The 17,489-nt window shown below is 46.5% G+C and overlaps 6 protein-coding genes and 1 non-coding gene across 7 annotated transcripts; 4 read left to right on the plus strand and 3 right to left on the minus strand.

Moving 5' to 3' along the window:
• Positions 1 to 166: 166 nt before the first annotated feature.
• F5Y00DRAFT_250362 (cytochrome P450) lies at positions 167 to 1,910 on the plus strand (the record flags this gene model as incomplete). Its single annotated transcript, XM_048009722.1, has 3 exons — positions 167 to 241; positions 294 to 896; positions 960 to 1,910. 3 exons carry the CDS (start codon positions 167 to 169, stop codon positions 1,908 to 1,910), a joined length of 1,629 nt encoding a protein of 542 aa, XP_047870288.1.
• A 3,045-nt stretch (positions 1,911 to 4,955) lies between these two features.
• Positions 4,956 to 5,027, plus strand: F5Y00DRAFT_t2. The gene has a single exon. It is a non-coding gene; the product is annotated as a tRNA-Glu (tRNA).
• A 746-nt stretch (positions 5,028 to 5,773) lies between these two features.
• On the plus strand, positions 5,774 to 7,751 carry F5Y00DRAFT_5692 (putative monooxygenase). The gene is made up of 3 exons (XM_048013825.1): positions 5,774 to 6,450; positions 6,517 to 6,845; positions 6,906 to 7,751. The coding sequence occupies exons 1-3, from the start codon at positions 6,257 to 6,259 to the stop codon at positions 7,697 to 7,699; spliced, it is 1,317 nt and encodes a 438-aa protein (XP_047870289.1). The 5' UTR covers positions 5,774 to 6,256; the 3' UTR covers positions 7,700 to 7,751.
• A 341-nt stretch (positions 7,752 to 8,092) lies between these two features.
• On the minus strand, positions 8,093 to 9,941 carry F5Y00DRAFT_222915 (uncharacterized protein). Its single transcript, XM_048005802.1, has 2 exons — positions 9,416 to 9,941; positions 8,093 to 9,345 (listed from the first exon to the last, which is right to left on the minus strand). Exons 1-2 carry the CDS (start codon positions 9,726 to 9,728, stop codon positions 8,162 to 8,164), a joined length of 1,497 nt encoding a protein of 498 aa, XP_047870290.1. The 5' UTR covers positions 9,729 to 9,941; the 3' UTR covers positions 8,093 to 8,161.
• Positions 9,942 to 10,319: 378 nt separating this feature from the next.
• Positions 10,320 to 11,662, minus strand: F5Y00DRAFT_5719 (gated mechanosensitive channel). Its single transcript, XM_048013828.1, has 5 exons — positions 11,152 to 11,662; positions 10,895 to 11,095; positions 10,686 to 10,830; positions 10,507 to 10,622; positions 10,320 to 10,442 (listed from the first exon to the last, which is right to left on the minus strand). The coding sequence occupies exons 1-4, from the start codon at positions 11,304 to 11,306 to the stop codon at positions 10,563 to 10,565; spliced, it is 561 nt and encodes a 186-aa protein (XP_047870291.1). The 5' UTR covers positions 11,307 to 11,662; the 3' UTR covers positions 10,320 to 10,442; positions 10,507 to 10,562.
• A 1,284-nt stretch (positions 11,663 to 12,946) lies between these two features.
• Positions 12,947 to 13,955, plus strand: F5Y00DRAFT_256855 (alpha/beta-hydrolase; the record flags this gene model as incomplete). The annotated part of the gene is made up of 2 exons (XM_048010475.1): positions 12,947 to 13,018; positions 13,092 to 13,955. The coding sequence occupies 2 exons, from the start codon at positions 12,947 to 12,949 to the stop codon at positions 13,953 to 13,955; spliced, it is 936 nt and encodes a 311-aa protein (XP_047870292.1).
• An 897-nt stretch (positions 13,956 to 14,852) lies between these two features.
• Positions 14,853 to 17,353, minus strand: F5Y00DRAFT_222930 (Nucleotidyltransferase). Its single transcript, XM_048005804.1, has 2 exons — positions 16,053 to 17,353; positions 14,853 to 15,997 (listed from the first exon to the last, which is right to left on the minus strand). Exons 1-2 carry the CDS (start codon positions 16,978 to 16,980, stop codon positions 15,051 to 15,053), a joined length of 1,875 nt encoding a protein of 624 aa, XP_047870293.1. The 5' UTR covers positions 16,981 to 17,353; the 3' UTR covers positions 14,853 to 15,050.
• Between the last annotated feature and the right edge of the window lie 136 nt (positions 17,354 to 17,489).

The raw sequence follows: 17,489 nt of genomic DNA on the forward strand, positions 1-17,489 counted from the left end.
TCTAGCTATGATAAATGATAAAGCAGGATCTTTATATTGGGCGGTCTATCAGTCATGCGTTTATATAAAGGGGCCTCTCCTCTTCACTATATATATCTACTATAGATCTAAGTTATAACCTCGATCAAGTCACTACTACTAGGTAGCACTTAGACCTAGCATCGCCATGTTGAATCTGTTTCTTCACCACATAAGCCATATGGAATGGCCCATAGCGGCTCTTATAATCAGTCTTCTCATAGTACGTGCTGAGCTCTCAAAGCAAATAGGTCGCCTAAACTAAGCGAATACAGCTGCTAGTAAATACCATATACAATCTATTCTTTCACCCCTTGGCCAATATCCCCGGGCCTTTCCTCGCCAGAGCAAGCCAAATACCTTCATGGTATCACGCCCACCGAGGCGACCGGCATCTCTGGCTATGGCAGCAGTTTCAAATATACGGCGACAAGATACGCCCGGAACCAAACACGGTCCTTTTCAACAATCCCGAAGCGTACCCGGATATATACAGCCAGAAGTCGAATGTGAAGCGAAGCAAGTTATACAGGGCAATACAGCTCAACGGCTTTGAAGATACAACGCTTACTACGACTGATGTCGCCGGGCATGCGCGGAAACGAAAGCTCCTGAGCCTCGCTTTCACGGAGAATTCGGTGCGCGCCGCGTCAAATTTTGTCATCCAGCATTTGGACCGTTGGAACCAACTTCTTATCGAGGATGCTGATTCCGATTGGCAACCTGCGGTCGATATTTCGGAGAAGGTAAACGGTCTAGTCTTCGACATCATGGGCGATCTCAGTTTTGGGAAGTCTTTCGATGTTAAGGAACCTGGCGTTAACCCCCTGAAAGCCATCCCTCATAGCATTACAGATTATTTGTCGTTGAACTATACGGTAAATTTCCTTGCATATTGCCCTTCTGGAATCATACCCGTGCTGATGATTAGGCACTTGCAGATTGCCCACTCTCCCTTGCTCGATTACTTTGTTTGGCTGAAGCCCAAGGGTTTGGACACGCTTTTCGCAGCGGTGATGCCACGAAATATCCGGCAGTATAGACATTTTGTCCACGATAGCGTCACTGAGAGGATTACCTTGCATCAGAAACAGACTGAGAAACCGGAAGCTGAGCGGCGCCAGGATATATTCTATTTTCTATGCGAAGCCCGTAACCCCGACACTGGACTTCCGGCGTATAGGGAAGCCGAGCTCCGGGCGGAGGCCAACTTGATAATTATTGCCGGGTCGGATACTACGTCTATCAGCCTCTCTGGGCTATTCTTTTACTTGACTAGTGACGACCTGCGTTATCAGAAGCTTGTTCGGGAGATTTGTACCGAGTTCAAATCTGCTGAGGATATTGTGTACGGACCAAAACTTTCCTCTTTAGTATACTTAAAGGCATGTATTGAAGAGGGGATGCGTCTTACACCGGTGATCCCTAGCGAGCTTCCTCGAGAAGTCCTTCCAGGGGGGATCGAGATCCAAGGAGAGTATTTCCCAGCAGGAATCAACGTTGGTATGGCCAACTGGGCACTATCCCGTGATCCGGAGGTTTACGGCGACCCCGAATTGTTTCGTCCTGAGCGCTGGATTGTAGATGAGGCCACGGGCGTAACGGAGAAGGACGTGGAAAGGGCGCGGTCTGGTAGTCACCCCTTTGCTGGAGGACCTGGTAAGTGCCTTGGACGAAACTTCGGAATGATGGAAATGATGATTATAGTCGCTCGAACCCTTCACCGATTAGACGTCAGGAGGGATTCAGGCTCTACATTGGGGTCAGGCGGACCTGAGTATGGACGGGGCACACGCGATAGGAAGCAATTCCAGCTGTTTGACGCGTATATTTCAGCGCGACGTGGCCCAATGTTACAGTTCAGGAAGAGGCAGCAGTCGGATTATACCTAGGGTGAAAGGTCAAGTAACTCGAATTCACAGTGATTATAAGAGGTGTCTTAGTTCTTGACGTAAAGAAGAAGTTTAGAGTTAGAGAAGCAAAATCTACTTTCCAGGTACATACAATGTGGTGGTTTTTTTGTATATGGTATTTCTTCCGAGCATTATTGACTTGCAATAGAACTACTACGAATACAGGCAATAGAACAAGTTGAGGACAGCACAAAAACATTTCGTAATGAATATTCCTGTGTACATTGATTATTTCCTATTTCACAAGTAATCAAGTCCCATCATCATTGCCAGTATGTATCGTATCGTAGAGCATAAGCCGTATCTCGTGACCCCGTCAATGAGAGGTACCTAGGTAGTTGCCTCTGAAATGTACCTAGGTACAAATAGAGAAAATCATTATATCAAAAACGAGGATTTCATACTATTACTTCACTTATAAGGTTTGTAAGGACCGTATATGGGTTGTATGGTGTTTACTTTTACTATGGTAGAAGAGTCATGGACATCTCCTCATGAAACTAATCTCCTAGTAAACACTTCCCAGTATCCTCCTAGTAACCCATATCCCAATGAGCGAAGACAATACTCCTGTCTTCCCCTTTCACATCCCTATTCCCATCATCCTTCCCTTTTACATTCTATTCATCCTGCTCCTGTTCCTGCTCCTAGGTACTTCTTCTTCGCCTGAGGATAGTGTCTTGTTAAGATTATCTCGCTTGGTTGTTCCGTAAGGGCTTAGTTATTATCATCATCCAATTTTGTTTTGTGATATCCCCAGCCTTGCCCTAGCGACTTTTCTTGTTGTCTTGGCCCCTAAGTAGGTAGCTGTCCCGTTTCTGTAGGGCTGGCCTAGTTTAAATATTCCATGCGGTTAGCGGCGCCATAGTTACAATAATTATTATGCAAGATTGATGAAATACTCACTACCTGCGGAAATCTTCTCTCATGTTTGCAACCCGAAGTAGAAGGTGCAATCTTTGCTGGGGCTTGCATGTAGGCAGTGCTATCCTTGCAGTCCATTATCAGGCAGTCAAGTGCACATATCCTCTGGCTGTGAAAAGTCAGAAGGAAGAAGCATAATAACAAAGGGGGTATTTTTAGGGAGGGGTCTTACCTTAGGATGCATGAAGCATCGCAAAATATTATCGCTTGTCTTGACTTTCATCGAGTCAACCACGCTCCAGGATCAACAGGCCATATCGACTAACAGGCACTACAATCACACCAATCAAACATGCAGACCTCTAGCTCACTTCTCACCAATTCTACTACCCCAAGAGTTTTCCTCCGTACATTAAATCACGTTGCTATGCAATATGCAGTGTCGGGGACACGCTTGACTAACAAGCAAGAGGTGAAGTCGCAGCACAGAAGAGCCATTAGCAGCCACGTGGGCGCTGGTGTTCTGTATAATGCTAGCTTGTGACAGGTACTTCCTCCTAGGGCATTAGAGTGGTCTGAGAAAAGAGATTAACGGAATGATGTTGTTGAGTGACGCAGTAGCTGTAGTCTCAATAACAAGTGATGCTGGGAGTTAGTGGGATGATGACAACTTTAGAAGAGGATGTTAGGTAAGTGCAATGATTAGAATTGAAGGTCAGGAAGGGAGTTACCAGTACTGTTCGAGTCTGTTGTTGTTGTTCCATTGCTTTGTTGACTTGGTCTGTTGCTAGACAACCATCTCGGTTCTTTGCTTTGTTGACTTGCTCTGTTGCTAGACAACCATCTTGATGTGTTAGGGTTACCAAGGGTATTGAATGTTGGTGGTGATGTCTGTTTACGCGTTTCTGAGGGGACGCGAAGGCTGGGTTGTAAAAATGTTTTTTTTACCGCATAAGTTGAAGTTAATAAGTGGTAATGAAGAGAAGCAAATATAGGTAAGTTGTCTCAAGAGTTGGGGTAGTCAAGGTTAACCTTCAAGTGTGAGATGGTGAAGGGAAAGAATAAGGATAGATGTATTACAATAGGTATTGTAATACATGTTTGTAATGATTGATAGTCATGAAGACTAATCAAGGCTTAAAGTTTGATGTTGCCTATGAAGTAGGATGATGATGGTTGTTGTTGTTGTGTTAGGTGATGGGAAAAGTGAGAGGAAAGTTTCCAAGTTGGGGGCGGAGGTGGCCCTGTTTATATAGAAATTCTGGGAGGGCGGTAATCAGTCTGGAAGAATTAGCGTGGCAGAATCAGTCAGATAAAATCAGGAAGGAGCAGTAAGATCAGGCAAGAGCAGCCCGGCAACGGGCAAAAGCGTTGGATTCTGGGGAAGGTGCCCCTTACTTATCAGGAGGTTCCTTCCTCGTCTCCTAGAGAACTTAGAGGCAACTACGATATGTAGGGCAGGTACGCCCACTATGTATACAAATATTGCCCGTGCACATAGATACATACAGTGCACACTTCCAAAGCACCTTCCTCATGCTGATTTAAGTTTCAACATTAAGGTGCTCTTGCCAGGTGAGATTCAGATAGTGACATTGAATAAAGTACGTACCTTATGTACCTGAGAGCTACACATTTTTTTCTAGTCCGTACCTATGTACCTACATGATCCTCGTGCCTGAACGTCTTAAGGCAATACCTAAGGTAGGGGACTCTATGTTGAAATTGTAATCATACCTTAGGTTAGGTACGTAAAATAAGATCAGTAGATACGTACCTACCGACTATCAGTTTGATAGCTACCCCTATTTACATATACATAATTTAATAGTTACCGTATCCAAAGCAAATACCTATTATCAAGGCATCATTTATGAAACTTCATATTCACCATTCTATCAATTTACATGGTATTATGTTCTGTCTTTAGACGAATTATGTGCAACCTTAAATACCTACATGTATTCATAAGTCCTTAGCAAGTGAAGCTACTAAAGTACAAACAAGACCTGTACGTTGGGCATGTATATCGGGTAGTTGCCTTGCAGCAAAAACCTATGATTCAAGCGTAACCCCAAGGTTTCGATTTGTCCGTACCTTCCTCTCGGTCAACTTCTAACACAGCTCATAGACCAGCATGACAGCAACTCCATCAACAAATCCGAATTGGTGTAGTGGCTAACATTCGGGATTCTCGTTCCCGGGCCCGGGGTTCGATTCCCCGATTCGGAATTCTTTTTGAACTTCTCTGATCTGGCACATCGTAGCAGGTATTTTTTATTTGGGCCATCTTTTTCATCGTACCTACTTCCCCTTTCTACTTTACTTAAATGCTAGTTATACATTTTCTAAAATGCAGTTCTCTTACACCTTTTACTTTGTATCTCTAAAGGTTTCGTTGATATATTTACCGTTGAAGACAAACTAAGTTATAGTACGTTATTGCAGGCATATAGCTTTAATTGTGCTCTCAATAGTCTACCAAATTAGTGGGAATACAGGTTTATGCCGTTATATGGCTTATATTAATTTCTAAGACATGTTGTACCGCAAGTTAAAGTACGAGTCTGATACCTATGACGTACGTATATTTCCATTCTTGAAGAACATGGGCTACGAAGCGATTATAAAGACGTGAGAACGTGGTTCCATTTATTGGTTAGAATAATTGGAACTACATAATGGAGCTAACTTGTCGATGGCTTATGGACGATAAAGATGTACCTGATGTATATAAGCCACAAGTGTAGGGGTATGTATTATCAGCCGCTAGAAGACGTTTAGAGGCGCATGGGGACGTTGGACACGCATATCTGTGGCAATATGATAAGCTAATACTAGGTATCCAGTCAAACGCCGAGCTGAAAAGCAAAAAAAAAACCTTTCATCACAGCTGATTATAGTGTGGCGGGTACATACAGTATGTAGTGGCATAACAAATTCACGAATTTCATGTACGTCAGTCAACAAGCTCCGAGCGGAGCGTGTTGACGAAGTCTTCTCTAACCATATTATAGCCATATTATATATTAAGCCAGTAGGGAGTTACCCGCCTGAAGTTAGCTGCTGTTTAATGAGCAGGAAAGAATGAAGAATATATATATATCCCCTTATATCTAGGTATCTACCTAGGTAGCGAATCGTGTATAATACGGAGAAACATAACACCACCTAACCCTTCATTGCATAGAATTCCTTCGGTGGGGTCCTTCCCTTTCGATATGACGGCTTGATAAGGTGTCTAGACCTCTCACATCATTCATTATCGCTAATGGATACCCTGACGGGGCGTAGAGAGATACTCCGTGCCCGAGAACTGAGGGATTCGCATGCATCTACTACTACATGATTGGTTTAGCTATTCTTGGGATCCTCGTACATAAAAACGGTCTCTCCGCCACGTTAATTTGAGCCGAGTTGGCAAATTCTCTGTATTTACTAGGAACAAGTTACCTATCACCATGAAGATGAAAGAGACAATAGAACCAAACATGTCGGAAGCTAGATATAAGCCGAAAGTTCTCATCGTAGGTGCCGGTCTCGGCGGCCTGACCCTCGCCCAGATATTCCGGAAGAATGGAATACCATTTGAGATATTCGAGCGGGACGAGCACGAAGTTGCTAGAACCCAGGGCTGGTCCCTGACAATACACACGTTAGTATCGGCTTCCCAATTATCATAGCTGCATACATTGTCTAAACCATTTACCAAATCGCACAGCATCCTAGAAGAGTTGTTACAGGCCTTCCCAGATGATATGCCCAATCTTAGGGACTATGCTCATCATCTTAATCCCCTTAACTTAGAAACTCAAGTCGTTTTCTATTACCATAATGACCGTCTTGGCACGGAAAACTCCCCTTCTACTCCTACCTTACGCGTCAACCGTCTGCAATTCCGGCAGTGGCTAGCAACCGGTTTCAACGTCCAGTACGGAAGGGTTGCGAAAAAGATCGAAAGGGTAGGCGATAAAATGATAGTCACTTTTACTAACGGTACCACCGCCATGGGCGACATCTTGATCGGTGCGGACGGTGCGAATAGCATTGGTAAGCCCTTTTTCTCTCCATAAATAATTCATAGCAATAAATTGTCTAATACGCGCGCAGTAAGAGAGCATGTGCTAGGAAAGCCTAATAGCGAGGTGCTTAGGAATGTTCCGCTCAGCTCCATAACTGGAGAGACCACGGTGAGTGGTGAATTATTCGCTCGTCAGCTGGAGATCGCACATAGCATGGCTATTATACCAGTTACCAGTGGGGACGGCTGGAACAACCTCTTCATGGGTCTCATCAAGATATCGCCAGACGGCAACTCGGGACAATTCTTCTGGGTTATCGGGTGGCATGATCCTCTCGCTGAGCAAACTGGTCGCGCGGCGGTCAATAGTCTTCCCAAGGCGGAGCGTCTCGAAATCGCGAAGAAGATGACGGCGCATATGGATCCCAAGTTCAGACGCATCATTCATGAGACAACCCCAGAAGAAATTCGAGAAATTGGGTGGATTCCAACGGACTGTCATCTCGATGAGATACCGCTTGGAAGGGCGATTCTACTCGGCGATGCTGTGCACTTGATGCTGCCATTCAAGGCTGAAGGGGGTATGCATGCGATGCGTGATGCACTCCTCCTGGGGAAGCTGATAACCGAGCTCGATGCGTCGGACGATGCAGCTATCTACAGACTGCTCACTACATTCTATGGGGAAGTGCTACCTCGGGGGGCTGAAGCTGTTGAACTCTCCAGATACTTCCAGCACACCTTCAGGAAGGATAAGACGGGTATTAAAGCGTGGGGGCATCCGGTCAAGAGCCTACCGGATGAGAAGCTGGAAATTGGACCTGAAGGGGTCCGTAGCGTAACGAAAGGGATCTGCAAGCTAAACATAGTCCCAAGCATATAACTAGGACATGTAACAATTCCTTCTCTACATCTTCAATATAATATAGAATAGGCACTTGCGTCTTATTTAATGGTTAATTCCATTCATAATCTTTAAGGGTTGTCAACATAGCTGCATTAATCGAAACCCCTAATCGCCTCTCAAAGATAAAACCACCACAAAAAGGGGTTAAGGGATAAAGGGGAAATCCTTCAGCTAAAGATCACCTGTTACCACGGACTCAATTTTACCAAAGCAACAAAATTCGGGACTGTGAGGTCAGGAACTAGATATAGTAATATAGTAATAAAATATTTCAATATCACCGTACAGCTTTGCAGCAGCTAGTTTCGCAACTAACAAAAAGAAGAAAAAAAAAACCTCATATATTCCCTGGGTATTATGTATGCATTCCCACCCCCACCGCGCCACCAAGAATAATAGAAACCAAATCATTAAACATTATCCACGTATATTCCAACATCATCGCACATCTGAGTATATCTCCCGCTCGTCCTCCGTCTTAGTATGCTCTATTGGAACGCCACGTATCTCCTCGCTCGCCGCGTCGTCATTCGCCTCGCTCTTGCGGCCCTGCTCGAGGGCGCGCTCCGCCTTGAGCTGCTTCTCGGTGTCGCCGTGTTTCTTGCCGCGCGCGCGGATCTTGTCGAACGCCTCGCGCGTCAGGTCCTGTCGGAACATGCGCTCCACCACGTCCTTCTTGCGCGTCCGTCGCCCCCCGATGCTGATTAGGATGCCGGCCGTGATGTTCACCGCGATGGAGCAGCTTAGGATCGTCGCCGTCACCGCCATCGGCCGTACGTTGTAGTCGATGCCCCATGTCGTCGCGCCCAGCGCGATCTGCAGGCACGAGTGTACATCCAGCAGCGTTACGATTGCTACCAGCCAGTTCAGGGGGAATGCGTAGTGCGTCTTGGTCTCGTGCGGCTTGTAGAAAGTGTGCGATTTGGCAAACTTGGTCTGGTGATGCACGAGCCGCGCCTCCTGCTGCGGCGACAGAACTGACAGCTCATCGCGCGCCGCCTCAAGATCCGAATTCGTCGGTAAGTCGTTCTTATCGCGTAATTTCCCCATGCGCTTTTTTCTACGTAGCTTCCACGTTAGGCGATGATAATGCGCTATGTAAGCCATGTGGTAGGTGTCTACAGCACGAAAAGGCGCCAAGCCGTCACCGACGAGGCCGAAGAGGGCGACCAGGACGTAGTCGATGATGTTAATGGCGTAAACTTGCTCTTCCCCGACGTAGATCCAACCAATCAAGAATAATACCCAGGCCAAGCCGAAAAGCGTGATAAGAGTCGCATATAGCGTCACAAAAAAGCCAAGGGGCTTCCTGACGTACTGTCCAAAAGCCTTCATACTGCGCTTAAACCGGGAACGTCGTGAATGTAACATATGGCGCACGTAGTCATTAAGCTCATCCTTTTCCTCATCAGTCCACCCGTCTAAGAATACTCCATCAGGGAGAACGGCATGGTCAAAGTTGAACCCTTCTTCTTCTTTATCCTTCTCCTCTCGAATAGTTTCATGTTTAGGCGCTATCGAAAGTTGATATGTTGGCCGCCGGTTGATAAATCTGCCGAGCGATGGCACAAAAAGAGAGTTTTGTATGTTGGTCACGTTGTTGAACGTAGACACTTCAGGATCTGATCAAGGGGTTAGGGTTAGCTCTATGTTCCAACATTTTTATGATTACTTCATAAAGAAAGTACCTACCTATTACATCGAGTAGGTCGGCGATATTTTCATCGAGTTCGGCACGCCCGTTCGGCGTGTGGAAAAGGGCTGTACTAGTCGGTCTCACCTGTTCAGGAATTGGGGGCATACGAGAGCCATTTGTTCCCCCACGAGGTCGTATAATTGCTAAGCCTGGCCGCTGACGGCCTTGGCCCGTAGGATCAGAACTCGAACGACGGCGTCCATTATCTTGATATTCGCGCTGCTGCTGCTGCTGTTGCGACTGTAGAGTTGCCGTCTCTGTCGCTGATCGTTCCAAGTCGTGAAGCTCAACATGCGACTCATTAGACATTATGAGTTTTTAGAAACAGTCATAACGCGTCCATCGAATTTTAGTACGCGAAAATCAGATCTAACTCGGGGCATTCTGATATTAAAAGTCCTTTTAGCACGAGCTACATAGTAGGTTAGAGAACATAGTAGAGAACATATATTGCCCTTAACCACGTTGCTATTAGAATGACATCATACATGTATATCTCGGGTCGGTTCCAGGGATTAAAACCTGGCCGCAACTCTACATAGGTACTACATATGCAGATACAATGTGGTAGTAAAATAGCTTATCGGCCTTATCTGATCAACACTTTACTCCATAAGTGCATATCTCCTTCGCGGCATATATGCAAGATTATCTTCAACTTTCCGATTTGGACTTTAGTTCTCACAAAGCGAGTTTCGTACAACAATTGCGATCATTATTAATCAAGAAATCTTTGATTTCAGCCAAAAACTTCATTTAACAATATATCCATAAGCATGAAAAGTACTACCTAGTACTCGGCCCAAATTTGGATTGAAGTTCTTCTTGTAAGGCAAAATACTCTCCCAACATACGCCATAAACCCCCCTGAAACCGGGTTTCCCCTCGTGACGTCTCCTCGAACTTCACTGGTGCCCTGCGCCGATCTACGCCAACACCGAAGCCCAATGACGAGAATGATCGGATCGAACATGCTAAATCAAGCGGTCTAAAGCCTATCAAGGCGTTTATATGAGACATTCTCTAAAAAAGAATATTACTTAGAATACATCCCAAAAGGAGATAAATTCAAATCATAGGTACTCACCGGAAACACGATATTCACTTAATATCTCCGATAAGCAACTCGTAACTATGGATCGTCTATCGCATCCGCTCTTCGCGCCCATCGAGCCAGCTAGTGCAATTCACACACCGGATTGCCTAAATCAGTCAGACCCATCGGTCCCTAGTGGCTAGCTACCTCTTAGGGTCAAAATCACATACCTTTGCGCCAACACTCTTTTTGCAGTATCGACACTTGACGGTATGCTTGATGATAGGGTCGTTCGACAGGTACTGGTACAAGCTTGCTAGGCCGTACAGGGCTAGGCCGAGACCTAGGAAATTGATGAACTTGTTGAGAAATACACTAGTTGACGAAGTTAATGATCGGGAACCCGTTGTCAACAACGAGGGCGTTTGACTATCCGTACCCATAAGCTAGAATGACGGCCCCGTCACTCTGCGCCTGATCTAGGGTGTTGTAGCCATCTTGGTCGTTATAATTCGGCCCTGGTCTCAGCACCGCGAACTTCTCGCCCATGTTTCTTCGTAGTGGGAGGATGATGGAGAGTGGAGGGAGAAGTATATCGCTCACGAGCGAGGTGGTGACGGCTGTAAATGCCGTTGCTAGGCTGCAGAGGCGAGAGTCAGTGGTCCGTAGCCCCAAGCTCTAGACGGGCTCACCGACATCAAACCGAACGCAATTTCAAGAATGTTGCCCGAGAAAGCGAATTCGATGAAGTCGGAAAAGACGCGCTGCACTTTTTCCTCGCCTTCTCGGAGCAAGGTCCGTCGCTCCTCTTCCGGCTCGGGGCTCTCGTTGAATTCCCACGGACGAGGCATTCTCAAGTGTTGTAGTGTAGTATATAGGGATTCGAGGTGGTAGCTTATATACGTATATTACTCTCCAAAAGTTGCCTTGAGATGGCGGCGAGTAACGAGGTTGGTCTTATAGGATTACAAGTTCGGATTACGGTGGTACGGTGTTGTTTCGCTTGTGCTATTTCAAGCAAAACTAACATTACTTAGCTCGGGTGCAACTTCAGTCTTTCACGGACCGAGAACTCAGAACCCAATAAAATGGAAGCTGAGAAGGAGCCCTTGGGATCTAGTGTAGCACAACGAGTGGCGTTTCCATTGGCAGCCGATCTTTCACTTATCTTGGGACGGCGTCACATGCACCCCATACCATTACATCCTAAGCCCAAACCATTTACTCACCTACATAGGTAGTGTAAGTGCAGATACAACAAATGCATACTAACGATTATTCCTAACTGGATTTGCTCAATTACTCTTACATCTCTTTCTATCATAAAGCTCCGCCCTTAGCATGTGCCGTGGTTTTGTGTTACCAGAATTTATTTTTAGAGTACAACTCTGCGGTGTTACTCAGTTACCTAACATACCAAAACAGTCAACTAGCGCCAGAGATCAACGAAAACAGCCACCTCGACACTGTCTAAATCTAGGTAACTAACAACTACATACCCACTGCTCATTAGGTCTCGAGTCATCTACCGGATCTAACCAACCAACCTATGTAACTACCCGCTCTAAGCACCCATTGCGGGTCGCCGTAAACTCCACGTGCCGCCGAATTCGTCGCCTAGTGCGCGCAGCCTTTTTCGGTGTTCAAATGATCGCCATATGTAGTATACTACCGGTGGACCTGTTACAGCCAAGCCGAGTTAAGCGCAGTCTTGAATAATTAGACTGGGTGCGAACCATGGATACTAGGAGCGGTGGGCGGCACGTCGAAAACGAGGATAGTGAAGCTCTTGGTTATCATCGGGATGCTTGAGCACTTACTTAGTTCTTAAAACTATAATAAATGTAGGGGATTCGTGGGAAAACCACCAGGATATTAAGGGATGTATAGTTGCCTATATATCTCCTACATATAATATTTAACCCAGAAATTAGAAAACAGAGAAGATTAGGTAAGAAGACGTTAGTTAGTTAACTAAGCTGTTAGACTTGGGAAGTTTATATTGAATTACCTAATTACCCCATTACTCCATTACTCGTTTACCCCACTATACTTCACATGTCTGAAACGCCTAATTGAACTTACAAGGCCTCTAGAGTTGCTTACCGTTACCTCGGTGAGTTTCCCGATGTAGAAACGCTGATTGGTTCACATCCTATTCGAGGGAATACGATCCCGTCATCAATAGGATCCAATACGATACAATACAAATATACTGTGTAGCTATGTAAACGCATTCCTACCAATCAATAGCTGTATCGTTTATATTTTATACAACTCTGCTTACATGGCTCCCGGCTCCCTCTCAACTACATACAAAAGCTATTTTCGAAGCTTCATCTCATTCCAACTTAGACCAAACCGTTCAACGACATATGATAGGCCAGGCTATGATACACATAGACGGGTGAAACATTCTTCACTTAAGTTGACCTACAATCAGGTTATTTCATAAACCCCAATTGCTCTCACTACCAACCAACTGCCCACAATGGGAGACATCAATATTGTTGAGGGCACATTCGAGGTTGACGGCGTGAGCCTGCACACCAAGTCCTGGCTCGTACGTTACACTCTCTTATATATTAGGTACCTATACCTACCTAAGCAACCGAAAAACTAACACTCCCCCCTAGCCCTCCGGCCCGCCCAAAGCAAAACTCGTCGCTGTCCACGGGTTCGGCGACCACATCGACCGGTACTACGAGCTCTTCCCGTCCCTCGCGCGCCGGGGCATCGCCGTGCTAGGCTTCGACCAGCGCGGCTGGGGGAAAAGCGTGCGGCGCCCCGCAGACCGCGGGCGCACCGGTCCCACGGCCACCGTGCTAGCAGATCTCGCAGCCTTCATCCGCGAGAGAGCCTTGAGTCCCTCCCCCCCTGCCGACGACGTCCCGGTGTTCGTCCTAGGCCACTCCATGGGCGGCGGCGAGGTCCTAGCTCTGGCCAGCACCCCCGCGTTCGACGACGTGGTTTCCCGGATCCGCGGATGGATCCTCGAGGCGCCGTTCCTGGGGTTCGCGCCCGCCGTCCAGCCGCACCGGCTGACGCTCGTGTCGGGCCGCCTGGCCGCGCGCGTCGTGCCCAAGTTCACGCTCGTGCGGCCGGTGCCGCCGGAGCATTTGTGTCGGGACCCGGCGGTGCAGGCGAGTCTGGCGGCGGACCCGCTGCTGCACTACACGGGCACGCTGGAGGGGCTGTCCGGCATGATCGATCGCGCGGAGGCGCTATTGTCGGGGAGGCTGAAGCTGCGGCCGCGCGTGCGCGCCGTGTTCCTGGCGCACGGCACCGCGGATATGGTGTCGAGTTACGATCGCGCGCGGGAGTGGTGGGAGCGCCAGGGGAAGAAAGTCCCAGATGGGAAGTTCAAGCCGTACGAGGGCTGGGCGCACCAGTTACATGCCGACCCCGGGAAGGAGGAGTTCTATCGAGACGTGGGAGATTGGATACTAGAGAGGTCTGGTAGTGACGACGGGAGAAGCAGACCTGAGTCTAAATTATGACGAGTTGAAGAAAGAAAAAAAAAAGGGGGGGGGGGGAAGGTGGTGATAGTTTATGGCGGCTGGTTGTAAGGCTAAATGTATATTATACCACCATCAGGGTATTCTATTATCTTGCATGACTGAAGACGAGTATGTATATCTATGCATGTATGTATGTGAAGAAAGACGATTAACTATTTGGGAAATAGATATGAGAGATAGACGTACGGGTACACTGGATCCTCTCATTTCCATAGTATAGCTAGCTGTGTACTATTTATGTAGGCACGCGAAAATATGTGTTATAAGTAAACCTATTAATACTTTCTAGCCATGCTATCGAGTTTATTCAGTGCTTGATAGCACGTCAAACATGCCTATCTTCAGTTCGCATCAACATGTATCTACTTCAGGTGCCCCCGTAGCAACGCAGTCTCCAGGCAGCCAGATACATAATTACATGTACCCAAAGTAAACTTATAAGGCGCATTAACAATCATTCCATCACTCCTGACCTGAAAATTCATTAGCCAAAGAGGCCGTGGTCTAGTGGTTTGAAGGTACGACGGCGTAGATAAAATCCCGTGTGGTTTTTCGAAGGTATTTCCAGGTTCGAGCCGGCGGCAGGGCGGCAGGGCGGCAGGGCGGCAAGATTGGCCTGCTTGTTCTGGTCAAGTGTGCGCAGCTCGAATCTGGGGCCTGCTTTTTTTTTTTTTTTTTTTTTTCTTCTTTCTCCCTTTTTTGGTCTTGTTGAATTTCGGTTGCGTTTGTACCCTTTAACGACCGCTATTGAAAACATCAATAAGTCTAAATAAACTTATTTCTCTTCCTGTTATTCTTACTAGTAGAGCACAAAATCAGTTTTCCCATATCACGTTCAGTGTGTATCTTATACTCTCCCCGTTAGTGATAAAGACATCAAACGGATAATGGGGTAAGTATTGCAAATATCTATCACCCTCAGGGGCTATAGGGCTCGAAATCCCATCCCTTTGACTTGATAAACTCCTATTATAGCGATAGCCCTAGTTGCAACATAATTTTCGTGGCCACAATTAACACCATCTTCAATTTGATCAATAGGTCATCATTAAGAAGTTTAGACCGCAAACGTAATCATCGCGTACATCTTTCTTCCGGCGGACGCCATTCAAGTCCAAGCCTCTCAAAAACCCGCTTCTCTGCCGTGAGCATATCTGGGGCTGGACCGTTCGCGTCACTCTCGAGATCTACCCAGCTTCCGTCTGTCTGACTCCGTACGCCGCTACTATCGAACCTGAGAGCCTTTTCATGCTTGCAGTATCTCCGAAGATCTCGCTGGAACGTCGTGCCCCCCGTCCAACCAATTACGGCACAGCCCGCCGTCTTCCATGGACTGATAATGATGTCAACTCTCCTATGGGGATTCGGGTTCTTGGATGATGCGGTCTTGTCCCAGTGTGGATTCTGCCACACCACTAGGGCTTTATCCAGGGTGTCAAATCCAGCGCCTGCTTTACGGTCCTGTCCCTTCCACGACACTGGGGTCTGCCCACGCTCGCTATTCTTGGTGCTCAGAACGAGCGTGTGAGTTATATGCTCATCCTTCTCAAGACTGTTGACAATAGCCACGACAGAGTCAACGGTGGCGACTGCATCGGGGTGGCTAAGGACAATATCAACATCGCTGCTTTCGCTCTTACCTCTTCTATAGCCTCCGGCAATAACCATCTCGAAACCCTTGTGGATCTTATTAGCGTGGTTTAGTATAACTTGCCCGATTTCCTCAACTTCGCGGCGAGGTAATTTCTCCTGTAGTTCGTCATAGTACTTGACACCGATCTGTTGAACTCGGCTTAGACTATCCCACCCGTATTCAATGATGTCGTCGAGATCTCGCCATCCTTTATTATAGAACTCTCGAGCGGTAGTATCTGCGACGCCCCATATATTGTAGAATAATTGCAGTGCGGTCATTTTCGGGTCCTTCTTTGCCTCTTCAACTTCTTCCAAGTATCCATTCGCTTTCCATTGTTGATATAGCGTGGCAATTTTATCGCCACAGCCAGGTAGTTTGGCCACTTCTGCAATCGAAGTTAGATGAATCTATGCTGCATTAAGGACTTTTTGAGTGCTCACCAGCTGAGTGCGAAATGAGATAAGGGTAAGCTGACAAGGAGGCGATACTTGTAGAGTAGGCTCTGACGCCTATCTTGTCACCCTCGAGGGTTCTGAGCGTCCGAATCTTTTCTAGCTCGTCGATAAAAGACTCGTTAGGGGGGCTTGCAGGGGTTGGACGCTGGCAAGAGTAAGTCGTGTGTAAATAGTCTGGAATCGGTGGCATGTGTGAGCGACCCTCATCCTCTTCCGTCGATTCGTGGATTAACTCAGGGCGTTTTGTATGAGCAGATGTTCTGTAATGCCGTGAAATAGACGCATAGGCATTTGAAAAGCCTCCTCTTGCAGTAGAGCTTCTGTCTCCTCCTTCTTGCCGAGCACGTCTAAGGATATCATCAGGGTTCGGCGGAGGTTTGTTAGATATCTTTTGTATTCTGCGACCTTGATATATCAAATACTTATCTATTGGAAGTATAGAGTCCTGGGCCAAGCAGTCGATAAACCAAGACAGTTTTACAACTCTGACGATAGGGTTGTCGTCTTCGTCTGTGGTACCCCCTAACTTCTGGTCTTCCCAACTAGCCTTACTAAAAGTACCCACGCCATCATCAAGGCTCTCTTCTTCGGATCCAGGCGTCCGTCTATAATCACGCGTGATTTTAGAAGAGACTGAGCTTAAGAGCTTTCTTCGCTTTTGTGGGGGAGATGAGCCACCTGTCTGCGTCTCTGGAATAAGGGGAGGGGTGGGGGATAAATTGATATCTTCAGTCAGAACGCTTCTTCGCCTTAGTTCGAACTTTGCCCTTTCCTTATTAGATATTTTGCCCAGGATGATACTAGACTCATCGATGTCATGGGTCAAAGTAGGTATTTTACTCTCCAGTTCTGGCAACTCGTCAGGTTCGATATGAGTAGGTAATAGATAGATAGGCGGGAAGTTGAGAGGCATTTTATTTACGTCTTGTTTTCAACGTTCTTATAATGTCCCTTGGCGTAGGAACCTTCTGACGATATTGAAATCGTTTATACATGTCTTGGCTACATGTCTTATTTAATGCAGTCTCTGTGATGATATTGGCGAGATTGGCAAAATGTCATTGAGTGAATAAATATGCTGGTGTCAACCTTGTCCTCGACTCCTCGTTAACCTTTTGCCTTATAAGAATGTTTGCAGAACTCCCAGGGAAATTCGGAGAAATAATCTAGAGTAGGTTGTATTCGAGGAGACGTCATTATGTGCTATTCAGTTTGCAATTCTTACAAATATCTAGTGCCTTCCCATTTACAAATGTAGGTACCTTATGTACTTAAATGTAGTGTACATTTAGTATTGGCATGTGACGTAAGCTAAATAATTGGAATTTGTAGACTAGGTGGGTGCTGCGATGAAAAGATAGCGGAATCGGACAAACAGAATATCCGAGAAATGACGCCCGAGGCCCGATACCTAAGAAGTAC

The sequence above is a fragment of the Daldinia vernicosa genome (genome assembly GCF_022497035.1).
Source record: "Daldinia vernicosa strain CBS 139.73 unplaced genomic scaffold F5Y00scaffold_1, whole genome shotgun sequence".
In the NCBI taxonomy this organism is placed as follows: Eukaryota; Fungi; Ascomycota; class Sordariomycetes; order Xylariales; family Hypoxylaceae; genus Daldinia; species Daldinia vernicosa.